This window comes from Leptonychotes weddellii, chromosome 13, assembly GCF_054177405.1.
Source record: "Leptonychotes weddellii isolate Sample4059 chromosome 13, ASM5417740v2, whole genome shotgun sequence".
Lineage (NCBI taxonomy): Eukaryota > Metazoa > Chordata > Mammalia > Carnivora > Phocidae > Leptonychotes > Leptonychotes weddellii.
In genome coordinates, this window is record NC_138381.1 from 67,073,736 (window position 1) to 67,087,526 (window position 13,791).

Here is a 13,791-nt window from a genome sequence, read left to right on the forward strand (position 1 = left end):
CTGTCACCCCCTTATTCCACTGTAGTCCCATCTGTTTCACCCCCAGTCGTGGGGCAGAGCCCATTTGGGAGCAGCGAGCACTGCCCCCAATGCCATGCATTTGGCATCCTCATCAAGACACCTTGACCCTCCCCAGGAAACTGGCGACTCCAGTGCCCTGACAAGGGTCTTCCCTCAGCACAAGCATGAGTCAGACTTCCACACCCTCCCGGGCACCCACACATCCCTCTATCCATCTTTACGCCTCTGTAACTCAGCCAGGCACCTGTCTCCACCACTGACACACATGCCAAAATTTGTCTTCCGCCAAGACCTTGCTCTCCCTCCCCAAGATCAATGAAAAGATGTAGCAAAGTCCTTAATATGTTACCTCTCATTTAAAAGAAAGCCTCTAAATCCACAGTACTTTAGACCCGAACCAATGACTGTGGTTGGCTAATGCTCTGAGGCCTTCCTTACCTTTCCACTGCCCCTCCTGGTGCCAGTCCTGGGTGAAAGAAGAAAGGAAAAAGCAGGAGAGGGGGAAATCAGTGAGTGGACACGGGCCAATGACTGCTTCGGCTGCCACAGACCATCCAAACCAGACTTACTTCAAAATTGTATTGTTTGTGGGGCGCCTGGGTGGCTCAGTTGGTTGAGCGACTGCCTTCAGCTCAGGTCATGATCCTGGAGTCCCTGGATCGAGTCCCGCATCGGGCTCCCTGCTCGGCGAGGAGCCTGCTTCTCCCTCTAACCCTCTCCCCTCTCATGTACTCTCTCTCTCTCATTCTCGCTCTCTCAAATAAATAAATAAATCTTTAAAAAAAAAAATTGTATTGTTTGTTACCTTAAACAACAATGTTAGTTTAATATTAGAAGTATGCCAATTTCCCAGTAAACACAGAAACCAGACAATGGTTTCAAGGGAACTGGCCTTTGAGGGAACTTTGGGGGGTGATACAACAGCGCTGTATCATGATTGTGATGGCGTGATATGGCTGCGTGCTCGTCCAGCTGTATCTTAAACCAGGTGAATTCTACCGCAGTTAATGCATACCTCAATAACCCTAACATTAAAATACTACATACAGGGGCGCCTGGGTGGCTCAGTTGGTTAAGCGACTGCCTTCGGCTCAGGTCATGATCCCGGGGTCCTGGGATCGAGCCCCGCATCGGGCTCCCTGCTCAGCAGGGGGCCTGCTTCTCCCTCTCCCACTCCCCCTGCTTGTGTTCCCTCTCAAGCTGTGTCTCTCTCTGTCAAATAAATGGATAAAATCTTTAAAGAAAAATAAATACTACGTACGTTTTTAATTCACAAAGCCCCCCAGCAAAACAAAGCAAAAATATTAAACCTAGAGCCCAATACTGTTCCCCGATCACCCTAAAAACCAGCAATACTCATTATTTACAGAAAGGTCATTTAAAGAAACTTGGAGCCCACCCCCACCCCAAACCTGCTCCCCCCCCAGCAACCCACAGGGCCCAGTCAGGGGACAAGAGAGGACGCACGTACTGTGAAAATCTTTTATTACTGTCTCTTGTGGCAAAATAACATTTTGTACAAATAAGTCACCTAGTTTACTTTGGACACAAAGACAATACAAACTGGAATGAGGATCTTAGGTGAAGGGGAAAGAGGAGGAAGGACAGATCAGGTCATTGATGTTTCTTATCTTCTGTGAAAAATAGATTTACAGGGGGAAAAAAATAGACTTTCACAACTTCAATGAGCCTTTGTAAAACAAGGGGTAAATCCGCCTCCACCAGACCCTTCTTACGGCAAAGATGTTCTGTAACACGGAATGTGAGGAAACGACAAGTGGACGACCAGGCGCTCACGGCAGCTACAGCAGCACCTCTGCGTCAGGAATCCTCAGGCCCTGGCGAGGAATCTATGCCGTGGGTCTGGGGACAGACTGTCTCCAGTCCCCAAACCTCACTGCCATCGTGGTGACAAGAGCCACCAAAAGAAAGTAACTTGACAGAGGAAAAAAAAAAAAGAGTACCCTGGGAGCCTACTGGGGGTGGCAGGACACACTAAGGCAAGACTCCCCCAATTTGTCCATTACACACAGCCTATTAAATCCATCCCAGAAATGAATTCCACTTCAACTGGAAAAATAGGTCGATGATTACCCATCACTGCCATTTCAAGGATCACCAGTCTACGGTGAGCCCCACCTTCCCTACATCACTGCCCCTGCTGGAGAATCAGGTGGCCCAAAGGCTGGAATGTGTCTTCGGGGAGTTCTGCAGGCTCCTGAAAACTGCCTTCTCCGCAGGGATCACTGAGCTAACACATAAGGACAGGGTAGCCTACTTTAGCCCACAACTACTTTTATTGGTTATTTCTTCTGTTTGCTCTTTAGGACAAAATGAAATCAACAGGGATCTTCTTTGGAGAAGCAAGAAGAGCATCGTAGCCCAAGGCTCTGAAGGAAAAGCGAGATGCTCTTCCTGGAGATTCCCAGGCGGAGGGATAGGAGCAGGATAGCAGAGGAAGAGGTGCAGGCATCTGGCCCCGTGGCGCCGGGTGGGCCTGCCAGGCTGCCGGAATGCGTCCCTCCAGGAGCTGCCACCCAGATGCCAGCTCTGACCAGGAGGCAGGGTGTCCCCTTGCAGGTCACTTTTCCCCTCCCCCGGCAGCACCCCCAAGACAACAGCTATCACCAGCCCCGATTCCCTACTAACATGGCCTCCCGATTCAACTTCTGACGGCTTCGGCTACTTTCAGAGAAAGGAGGACTTCCAATTCTTTCCCCAGGTCAGGTACAAAAGCGTGAATTCCAAACTCACTCCGGTTAACCCCCCAGAGTGGTGATGCTTCTCCAGATTTCCTGAGTAATGAGACACAAGAATCCGGACTCCCAGGTAGAGAACACCAGACAGACCCTCTGGAGCAGATGGTGTCTCTCTGTCCTCCTGTCCTCCTGGACACAGACGGAGCATATGACCTCGAGATGGTCCAGTGAGACTAAGGCAAGCTAATGGGGAGGAGGACACGGCCCGACTCAAGCCAGCATGCCTAGCTCCCCTGCGCTCCCCCTAGCAAAGGCTAACACTGCATAGAAAAGACAGTCCACTAGTCCACACTGCGTGGTCTGTCCTGGGACACATTTCCAAGACACTCTATTGAGTAGAGCTCTGGACAGCTCCAGAAACCACATCCTAGATAGTAATTAAATATCAAATAGTAGAAAATCTCCCAATTAGGCTACTGTCCAATAGAGAAGGGGTGGTTCTGAAGCTCAGTATGCACACACGAATATGCTAGAGGAGACACAAGGAGAAACCAGGCAAGGAGGCAGTACTGACGTCTGTCCACAGATGAGGAGGGAAGGAGGGCAATGCAGCTTTTCCCAGTAGCACGTGGGACAGAGCCACACATAAGGCACCTGAATTTGTGGTCGACTCCAGTTCTGAGATTCACCCGGTCTGGTGATGAGTAACCCATGTGCAGGGTGCCTGGTCTCTTCCCTCCCTCAGTGGTTGGATCCAGTGCCAGCACACAGGAGTAAGGGTTTTCTCAGTGGAAAGCTGCCAGCATCTGGCACAGCCCAGACTCTGGCCTGGCACAGAGCACTGGGCCAAGGTTCAAGGCCACTCACACTCTAGAATCCAAAGAGGGAGCAACATTGGTTAGCGAATGCACAGGGGGCTTCTGTGGCAAAGTGCTGGCCCTTCTATCCTGGGCCCCGTGTGGCCTTTGTCCCAAACATCTTGGGAGACTGCTCTCCTTCAGCTACTATGATGCTTCACAGTGACTATTCCCACATGCCCGGGCCCTTCCTCCTGCTACCTTCCTATCAATGCTAAACCCTGGCCACAGCAACAATCTTATCAGAGGGTCAGCCACCCCAGTCAGACAACCAGGAGGAGCTGAGGCTATCCAGGGAGGGCCTGAGGACAAAAGCAGCCCACGAGGATGTGCAGGGAAGGTTTTCTGAGAACACCTTTTGAGAGCCACCTCGGCCTACTTCATTCATCTTTTCCAAACACCCAAAAACATTCCAACTAGCAGTATGAAGGACCGGAATATGCATTACTGAGGTCTGACTTGCCAGGATGGTTCCAGAAATTATTTCAGGAGAAAGGCAGACAGGAAAATCCTCCTAAATAAGAAATCTACAAAGAGTTTCAGAGGCAAACCCACATCATAAGCCAGTCCTGCAGGCTCTCCTGTGTAGAGAAAATCAAATCCCTCCTTTAAGTAGCTGCTGGTCCGTAACTATCCCGGGCCTCAACATGAGCCAGATTAGCCCCAGGCGCCTGTTTAATACTATCAGAAGTCTAACCACACATCACATATGCTGGGAACACCACGGTCGTCTTATAAAACCTCCCCGAAAGAAGACTAAGGAAAAAAACAAACAAACAAACAAACCAACACAAAATACACGGCCTGCTGTGGCCTCAAGAGATCCTACTGTTCCAAGAGCACAAAACTGACAGTCTATTTCAGGAGATACTCAAAAGTCAGGAGCGAGGACAAGCAGAGCAAGCTCATCTTTCCTCCAAAATGGCAACAGGAGGGCACTGCCAGGCTGAAGCCTTGGTGTGTCCCCAGGAGGGCTGGTGGAGGAGCCTGGAAGTCAGACAGAGAAGCAGGCCTCGCCACAACACGGACCTTTCAGTCTGGCAACCCTAGCGGCCCCCGGAGCCCCCACTCTTGGCACCCCTCCACCACCCCCCTTTCTTTCCAGTTGCTTTAGAACTACACACAAGCTGAGGTCACACTACGCCGACAGCAACACTGTAAGTGAGAGGAGGAATCGCCTAGAAGAGGCCCGGCTTTCAGCTTCTCACCGTGCCCTGGAAGCTACGGAGAAGCCGCTGCAAGCCGGCCGGCCAGAGCCCCCTCACCCCGACGCAGCTGCGCCTGCAGGGACCCAGGCTCATCAGCACAACCAGCAAGCAGCTCGGACAACAGGAAAATAGACTTTCTTTTTTCTCTGGACTCCAGGAGCCTGACCCTAATCCTCTAGTACCTCTGCGACCTACGGGGCAGGGAAAAGGGAAGAAAAAATACTGGGGAAGAAAACACAGCACTGCTTGGCACCTCTCTTGAGCACAGGAAACTACCACGCCCGCCTTGGCTTCCCGGGACCAGGCTCCAGATGTGTGTGGACGAACACAGGTTCAACCACCTCCATGTGCCAGGACCTTGGGCCACAGCAAAGCACCTCCCCGTCCACTCCTGCAGCAGTCACTGGCCTCCATTATAGGCATAGTCAGCCTTGTTGTGCATTATCAGCTTGTTGTCAACAAAGTAGAAGCTGTCAGAACGGGTCTCATAGGGATTTTCAATCATCAGACGAACTGCAAGTCAGAGAAAGGGAAACAGCAAAGACATATGTGTGAGTCTGCCCCCTGGGCTAGGTGGGAAAAAACGTAGCATCCCCTCTGTAATTCCTAAGCCAGCGCTCTAGAACGTGTGAGCGTACTCTGCCAGAATAGTGAGGTCAGAACAGAGCGGGGCGGGCTTGGAGAGCTGGAGAGAACCACAGAGGCCCCCAAATTAAACACAATACCCACTTCAACATAAGGATGCAATCAACTCTGACATGGCACTACTTGGGCATCTCCAGCCCTTAATCAGAACCCCAGGGAAACAGATTACCCTTTTGCCAACATGGACCACCGAAGACTGTTTATTCAGTACTTCTGGTCTGTTCCCCATCTCTAGACATTCTGGTCCAAATTCCAAAAGCTGTGCCTCACTGTGCCCACCCCCCACGGGCATCCCTGACAACCAAAGGAAGCCTAGGTGTGCGTGAGTGCAGGAGGACAAAGGGCGAGGAGCCTTTCACAGGCGTGGCTCAGGGTATTAAGTTGCCAATGATCCAGCAAAAGATCTGCTTGTCTTGGGATCCAGATTTAAATCTTCTGTTTGCTCAGGCAACTGCCCAGACCTCTTTAGCCATACTAGAGAGTCAAGATAATTAATTAACAGTCACAACCTCTGATCAGTTTTGAGTTAATGATCACATGCTATTTTGGCTCCTCTGGAGGAAATGCACTTGTTTACCACAGTTCTCAAAAGATGAAACGGATTGTTTAGTCCTTTGAACCCACTCAGGCCAAAAAGTTATTTGGTTTATATCCAGAATATTGACCTCCACATTCCTTCAGCTTATTTGGTTTCAAGAAGAAAAGTTCTACTGCCTTGGGTAAAAACTTGAAATACTATACATAATCCTTTCCTGCAAGTATCTACCTATTCTGGCCCAGCTTGGGGAGCGGGATCAGAGGCCATCATCAACAGCCTGCCCCATGTCAGCAATCCTCATTTTACCTGGAAACAGCACCGTCAATGTGAGTGGAGAATATTCTGGTTTTCAGAATCTAACAGTTTTAAGGACCTGGGATTCTGAGAAAATATATGTAGTGTATGTAGGTCCTTCCCTACAACTCAGCCAAACTCCCCCGACTATTCACAGGATCCCGCTCACACATTCTCATTGTTCTGGAGCCATTTTCCCTGGTTACCAACAGAGAATGCTAACCCAAGAGAGCGCCACCAGAGTCCCAGGAACTGATAAAGCCTGTTCTTTCTCTCGATCAGTCCACCTCTTCCCCTGCCTCGGCTTCTCCCTCTGGGGCCTCCTGAGTTTTCCCTCCTCACAACTATAGGATTACTCTTCCTAAGACATGGCTTCCATCTGGCCACCCCCACTGCTCCAAACTCTGTAACAATTCCCTTTTTCCTGTGGATCTATTATGACAGCAGAGGATGAGAAAGATCTCTGATTCTAGTTGGCCCCCAGCTTCACTTCTCCCTCTGACTAAGGAGAAAGGGGAGGGTGAACAAGGAGTGCCGGGCAGGAGCCAATGACCAGAACATAATGGAAAACCAAAGCGGCTCGGAGAGGCGCTCCAGCTAACCCTAGGCCCGGGGATCGTCATGGGCCTCCCCTCCTCTCCATCAGTCACCTCCTTTCCCGCAGCAGGCACCTAAAGCAGATGGCCTGCATTATTAAAACTTTCGATGCTCCCAGACAGGCAGAGTTTGAAACCCTAGACAGGAGCACTAGGAAATGAGAAGCCTGAGGTCAAATGCCTACAAAGGCATCATGTCACCACCTCCCTCCTCTGCCAGATGAGGGCGTTGGACCAGATGGACTCCAAAGTTTGTTCCTTCTAGCCCTAGGAATCTAGAATGATACAGAAGTCAGGGGATACATACTGACATCCTCAGAAAGCTGGGGAAACTCATAGATATGTTCACAAGTGTTCCTACTGCTGGGGATGCAGAAGCCGAAATCGAAGTCAAAGTTTTTCAGCAAGCGTTCCCGGAAATAGTGCCGCTCGATCATCCGGAAGTTTGACACAGGTTTGTCTCCCACTGTGAACTCCACTCTGCAAAATAAACCTCTGTGAGCTCTACTTGGCCTCCTCCCTCCTCTAAAGTCAATCCAGAACCCAACCAAGAACATTCTTTGTGGACAAAGAGTGTTCTCCCCTCCAGAAATACTGGTACTCACGTTGCTCCGACTGTCCGGAGGCGGAGAAAGGCGGGTGTGAACTGATAGCGGACAAAACGTCCTGCACTGATATCCACGTCTCCACCTTCGTCGTCCTCCTCCTCCTCTTGGTCTGAAAGAGCACACAGAATCTTGAGTGTACTGTCTCGGCACCACCGGTCCCAACAGCACAACCAACAAATGGTACTAACACCCACAGAAGGATGGCCAATATCAACTGCGCATCTGCTACATACCAGGCCTTGTGCTGATCACTTCCCAGAATCCTCAGAGTAACCCCGTGGGGGTGTCATCATTATCTCCATGTTACAGATCAGGACGCAGAAGCTCAGAGACATTAAGTCACATGTCCAAAGTCCCCCAAGCAGTAAATGGAGGAAGCAAGGATTTGAACCCAGGGACTCAAAGCTTGTTCTCAAACACTAAGCTATTTACCTTTTATGTAGTTTAAGGGCTTGGGCCATATCCTAAGAGAGCCGGCCTGAAATATAAGCCAGGTGCTAGGCCCCCGGCATGGTCGATAGCATACAGACACATCTGCTGGTGACGAGGTTGCAGTCCTAGCCACCAACCAGAAGAATGAGACTACAAAGGTTGAAACTAGTCAAAAGCCCAGTTCAAAGAATGCAAAAATAACCCCTAGAAATAACCTTGTTGGGGCACCTGGGTGGCTCAGTCGTTAAGCGTCTGCCTTCGGCTCGGGTCATGATCCCAGGGTCCTGGGATCGAGCCCCGCGTCGGGCTCCCTGCTCTGTGGGAAGCCTGCTTCTCCCTCTCCCACTCCCCCTGCTTGTGTTCCCTCTTTCGCTGTGTCTCTCTGTCAAATAAATAAATAAAATATTTAAAAAAAAAAAAAAAGAAAGAAAGAACCTTGTTATTTAAATAGAAGATACTGGCCTACAGTCTTGGCGTACCGTAATGCCTATTCCAGGCCACACCAGGTCCAACTGAACACCTGGGAAACAGTGAGGCAGATAGATGGGCAATGGACCAACGTGTGGGACCTGAATGAGGGTCAGTCTAGTCCATTCCTGAACCCAGAAAGTGGAAGTTCTGTAAAATGAATCAAAGAACCATTCTAATGTGAAAAACAACGTAGTTCCCACTAGTAGCCATCCAGTGTCCAGCAAAAATATTTTCTCCAGGTATAGGCTGAATATGGGTGCAACTGATGTCTTTTTTAGCCCCAAACATCTCCACCAATGACAACCCCAAGAGCATATGGGCAACCAGACTGAGCAGGGGTTCAGAGCCAGCCACTGGAGAATCCTTGCTCCAACAATGTGATTCAGAGAGAATCAGACCGAATCTTCTCAGGAATTCAAACTTATCAGAACAAGTGCAGCAGGAGGGTACTGATTCAGTGGGAGCATATTCTAAGTGAATCAAGATCCTTAAAGGTAAAGACTGGAGAAGTTGAAAATCAAGGTATTTTTACAGGATCTGCAGCTGACCCTCTTTTTTTTTTTTTTAAAGGTTTTATTTATTTGACAGAGAGAGACACAGTGAGAGAGGGCACACAAGCAGGGGGAGTGGGAGAGGGAGAAGCAGGCTTCCCGCCGAGCAGGGAGCCCGATGTGGGGCTCAATCCCAGGACCCTAGGATCATGACCTGAGCTGAAGGCAGGCACTTAACAACTGAGCCACCCAGGCGCCCTGCAGCTGACCTTCTTGAGACAGTTCAATTTTGTACTGAAATGACTACTATGGGCCCAGCCTAATCCAAATCCACATATCTGAAGCAGCCCTGGGGTCCATGAAACATCTGAAGTACTGGGACGGGTCACTTAGGGATGTGAATGCCACAGACCCAGGAAGCTGGCTGGCCCTGATCCTCCCAACACCGGCTAAGCACCTACAGGCTGGAGCCGTTAGGTGCCTTGGTCAGCCCTAGATTATGAGAGCACAAAGGATGCCAGATGGGGTGAGAAGACTAGGGCTCCAACCTTGGCTGTACAACGAACCTGAGCTGAGATCTTCTCCGGAAAGCCTTTCGACCTACCTGGGATACTAATACCTGCCTTACCAAATTTACAGGCTCTTCTGAGCAGCGAATCAGACGAGAAGAGCTTTGCAAAAAGAATTATTAATACAGACCTCGGTGAATACTCTGCAGTCATCCGCGCTGGTGTTCTAAAAACTAATGCCAGAGGGCGCTCCGTCTCCGATGATGAGCTCCAAGACCGACATGTGGTCCCCTAGCCAGGAATGAATCACCCTGGGGCTGCATCACAAGCACCGGAAGCATCTATTCAAAGCTAATTTAAGGAATCCCAAGTAGTTCATAGGTCTGGGCTTTCTGTTCATCCAGAAAATGGTGAAGATTAAAATCCAAACTAGGACTTACAGGGAAATAGGAGGCACTGTTTAAAGGAAAGCGAGGGAGAAGACAGGGGAGCCCAGACCGGGACCCTCAGCATCACCCTTCCAGTGTTCCCATGACATAAGGCTCAGGGGCACTTTCCTCATTCTACTTTAATTCCAAGGCTTCCTATCCTAAGTGGAGGCAACATGGTAAGATGAACGAGCACAACCTTAGGAAAGTCACTTGGAAATTCTGGGCCTCAGTTTCCTTATCTGTAAAATGGGAATAGTAACTCCTCCCAGAAATGTGAGGATTATAGGACCTGATGCAAACAGAAACACATGTACAACCAGCAGAGGGTAGATACTCAACAAACACCAGCCTCTCAGCGCAGCTTCCGACCAGTACGCCAGGCAGGCCAGGTTTCAGGAGGAGGCACTGCACGGACATGCTGGAGTACAAGCTGCAGGATGCAACGGTTCACACAAACGGGAGCCTCGGAGACCTTCTCAAGTGGCTGCGACAATACTGAGGCCTACCTGAAACACAGGGTTTGGCAATCTCAAAGAGCACTGTCCCTGTCTCCAAGTCTCGAATTTTGAAACGGGTGAAATCAATACTGTAGATGTTATCTTCGGGTTTACATAAATAATCTGAAAATAAGAGAGAGAGAGAAAGACAAATGCTGTTTAATAATCCTCCAAAACTATCATTTCTTTCTTTGTCAAGTTTTGAAGCAAACTCAGGCTTTTTCTTCCTACACAATTCACTTAAAATACACCCAAAAACTTCCTCTTATGTTACAAGCAAAAGTTGTGTGAGCAGAATAAGGGAATCAAAGAAAGAAAACAAGAGCATGGATTTGGATGGGATGAAAGATTATCATAACACTTTTAGAAACAGGGATAGTATCAGGGGCTTGCTTTGGAAACACCCCCAAAATGGCCTACAAGGCCTCCATAATCTATTAACTTGATGTCACAACAGAATTTTTTTACAAATTCATTTTAAAACATTTATGCTGATCTAATGGCCAATATAGTGCCTGTTTGCCGGCCTTGAGTATCGCACAGCAGAGATCAGCAAATGTTTTCTGTAAAGGGCCACATCTAAATAATTTAGACTTTGGGGCCACACTGTCTCTGTCACAACTAAACTCTGTCTCTGTAGCAAAAAGCAGTCACAGACAACCTGCATATAAATGAGGTCTGTAGTCCAATAAAACTATTTACAGACACTGAAATATGAATTGCATATAACCATGTGTGCTGAGATTTTTTTTTCCCCTCAACTATTTAAAAATGTAAAAACCACTCTTAGCTTGCAGACTGTACAAAATCAGGCAGTGGACCATACCTACACAGGTGACAGGGCAGATCTGCTGGGAGGGCACTGGGCCAAAGTGAAGTGGAGCCCGTGACAACCTGAGCAGCTGGTCAGTATGGTACTGATCATAGGAAACTTCCCTGATTTCTTTCTACGATGTGACTCCTGATAGCATCTTCTTCTCCACAACTCATTTGAGCACTTTTTCTTACACTGTCTGCTTGTGTTAGTTGTTCCATGTTTTACAAGCTGTCTCTCCAGTAATATGGCAAACTTGAGAGCCGCTGATACTTTGTAAAACCTAAAAAGACTGAGATGGCTTCTGCACCTTTCGAGGGTATTCAATAAATAACTTGCTGAATGGAACAGCCTTGAACAAAATCCAGAGGTCACCACGCTCTGACCTGTGGCTGTCTCCAGTAGGCTGCTGGGGTGAGTTTGAGCAAGAGCACCAATCCCGAGCTCTTACACATGACCTGAGTGCCCACTGAGAATGCTGCTAAGGGCCAGGCATTAGAATGGCCTGATTCACCCTTGGTATCAGGAGAAAGCAGGAGGCTAGAAAGCTCAGGTGATGAGCACTTCTGGACCTTCAGAGAAGCCCCATATGAAAACGGGGACAGAAAAGAAGCAGAGTTTTCACAATGCTTCAATAAACTGAATAGCAAGACCTTCCATAGATATACTCAGGCATGCAAAGGACAGGCCCAACCCAATGAAAGGGGGGACATTAAAATATCAAGAATCAAGTTAAACCTATCAGGAGATGGGAATTCCTTTTCATACAGGCTGGACCAAGGCCCACTGTCTAAACTCCTGCCCGCAAATTACTGGAGCTGCCACCAGCTACCTGAGGTACACCTGAGCAGCCCCAGGCTGACAGCTAAAGCAATTCAGCAGGTAACGCTGTGGCAGCCTTAGATCCACGGAAGGAGTGCTGGTGTCGCAGGGTTAGAAATCTGGAGGGCGGCAAGGATGGGCAGGGCAAGCAGGGTCTAACCTGGGAGAGGGGGAAATAGCAGCAAGAGAAAGGGTGGCAAGTCAGGGCTTGGCTTGGAAGAGAATATAAAAAGGGAGAAGAACGAAGAACCAAGACAGGGGGTGGGCAATGTATTTCTTCCCACCCTTCCTTATTATCAATGAAACCTTGTAGGATGGTTGCATTTTACACAAGAAATTCTTAAACCCTGACACATTCTTAATTCACTAGAACAGGTGTCAAAAGCGAGATTCACATTTTAGACTGGGTACATAAACTGAAACTTTATTAACATATTTTCTAAAGTGGCAGTTTTAAATTTGCATGAAACGCCACAGCAGTATGTTTGAGGAAAGAAGGGCCCCCCTGCACACAAAGGGGCAAGGCTTGGGACCAAAGGAGTAAGAGGGCCAAGGCAGGCTGGAGAGGGGGCTGTCAGGGGACGGAGTGGAGGGAAAGGCAGAGAAAGCAGGTAGGGGTCTGGGCGGGCAGAGACTGCAGAGGCTGGGAGTGGGCAGGCTGAGGGAGCCTGGCTGAGCAGGAACTTCACTGATACCCGTGGGTCTTCCAGGACGAGGGGCAGCGGTCCCATTTAACCAGGGTCAGGAGGTTCCGGTTAAGCTAAAGGGGCTCCCTACCCAAACGGATCCAGCTGAGGAGGAGAACGGCCCAGCCTGGAAGCCCAGCTGGGGCCCGCCCAGGAGGAGCCTGGCGTGGCCGGACACAGGGGAGCGCGGTCAAGCTCAAGGAGAACCCCTTCCCAACCAGGTCTGGGTGAGGGTGGGGAGCACAGAGCCGTCCCGGCAGAGCGGCGGGCGACGCGGCCTGGCCGGCCGAGGGGGTCTGGGTGGACCCCGGGCCGGTCAGGGGGCCAGCGGCCGACTCCACTGAAGGCGATAAGGGGCCCAGGTCCCGGGGCGAGGGCAGGGGCGCGGTCGGGCCGGCACTCACTCTCGGTGACCCTGCTGAGGCGCAGGACGTGCTCGGGCCGGATGGTGTCCAGAGCCAGCAGCTCCTGCTCCGTGACCGCCGCCCCGATGCCGTCCTCTGCCGCGTGGTGGGGCGCCTGCCGCCGCGCCTTGAGTCGGTTCAGCACGCCGCCGCCCGCCTTCTTCTTCTCTTCCTTGCCGGCCACCAGCCCCCCAGGCCCAGCCGCCGACCCCGCGGCCGCAGCCTTCGGGTTCGACCCGCTCATCGCTCCGCCGCCAAGATGGCCGCCGCCTCCGCAGCGCCGTAACTATGGAGAGCGGGGGCGGGGTCCGGGGTGGTACCTGGGGGCGGGGGCGGGTCTGGGGGCGGGGCCTGCGGGCTGCAGCCAGCCGCCTCCTCTGCCAGCTAGGTCCCAGCCAGGTGGGGAGCCCTAGGGGTGGCCGGGGGTGCCAACCCCCCAGACTCCATCAGGCTCCGAAGGTCACTCCAAATGTCTTTAAAATATTTCACACAAATGACTTTCTGTCATATAAACTAGGCAAGGCATCTTGAGGAAATGTTTTCTAATCTGTAGCACAGAAGTTAAAACAAGTGCTTGCTATGCAAAAGCAGCTTTCCCAATTAGATTACCATTTCTAAACCCTACTGTGCTAAGCTTTGAGCTAGACATCGGGCTAGATTACAGGAAATGTAAGAATATGAACCAAGACAGGGATTAGGTCCACCCTATTCACTACTGTATTCTGGCAGCAGAGTTAATGCCTGCCACGGTCGGTGCTCAGTAATGAC

General features: G+C 50.3%; 1 protein-coding gene across 1 annotated transcript; it reads right to left on the reverse strand.

The window, feature by feature from the left end:
* Positions 1–1,489: 1,489 nt before the first annotated feature.
* UNC119B (unc-119 lipid binding chaperone B) lies at positions 1,490–13,307 on the reverse strand. The gene is made up of 5 exons (XM_006737779.3): positions 13,024–13,307; positions 10,307–10,420; positions 7,464–7,575; positions 7,166–7,338; positions 1,490–5,298 (listed from the first exon to the last, which is right to left on the reverse strand). The coding sequence occupies exons 1-5, from the start codon at positions 13,265–13,267 to the stop codon at positions 5,186–5,188; spliced, it is 756 nt and encodes a 251-aa protein (XP_006737842.1). The 5' UTR covers positions 13,268–13,307; the 3' UTR covers positions 1,490–5,185.
* Between the last annotated feature and the right edge of the window lie 484 nt (positions 13,308–13,791).

Coding starts and splice junctions, on each gene's coding strand:
- UNC119B (XM_006737779.3), bottom strand. CDS start 13,267: ATGAGCGGGTCGAACCCGAAGGCTGCGGCCGCGGGGTCGGCGGCTGGG. Junction 10,421..13,023: donor CCTCAGCAGGGTCACCGAGA/GTGAGTGCCGGC, acceptor TCTTATTTTCAG/ATTATTTATGTAAACCCGAA. Junction 5,299..7,165: donor CCAGCTTTCTGAGGATGTCA/GTATGTATCCCC, acceptor TCTGACTTGCAG/TTCGTCTGATGATTGAAAAT.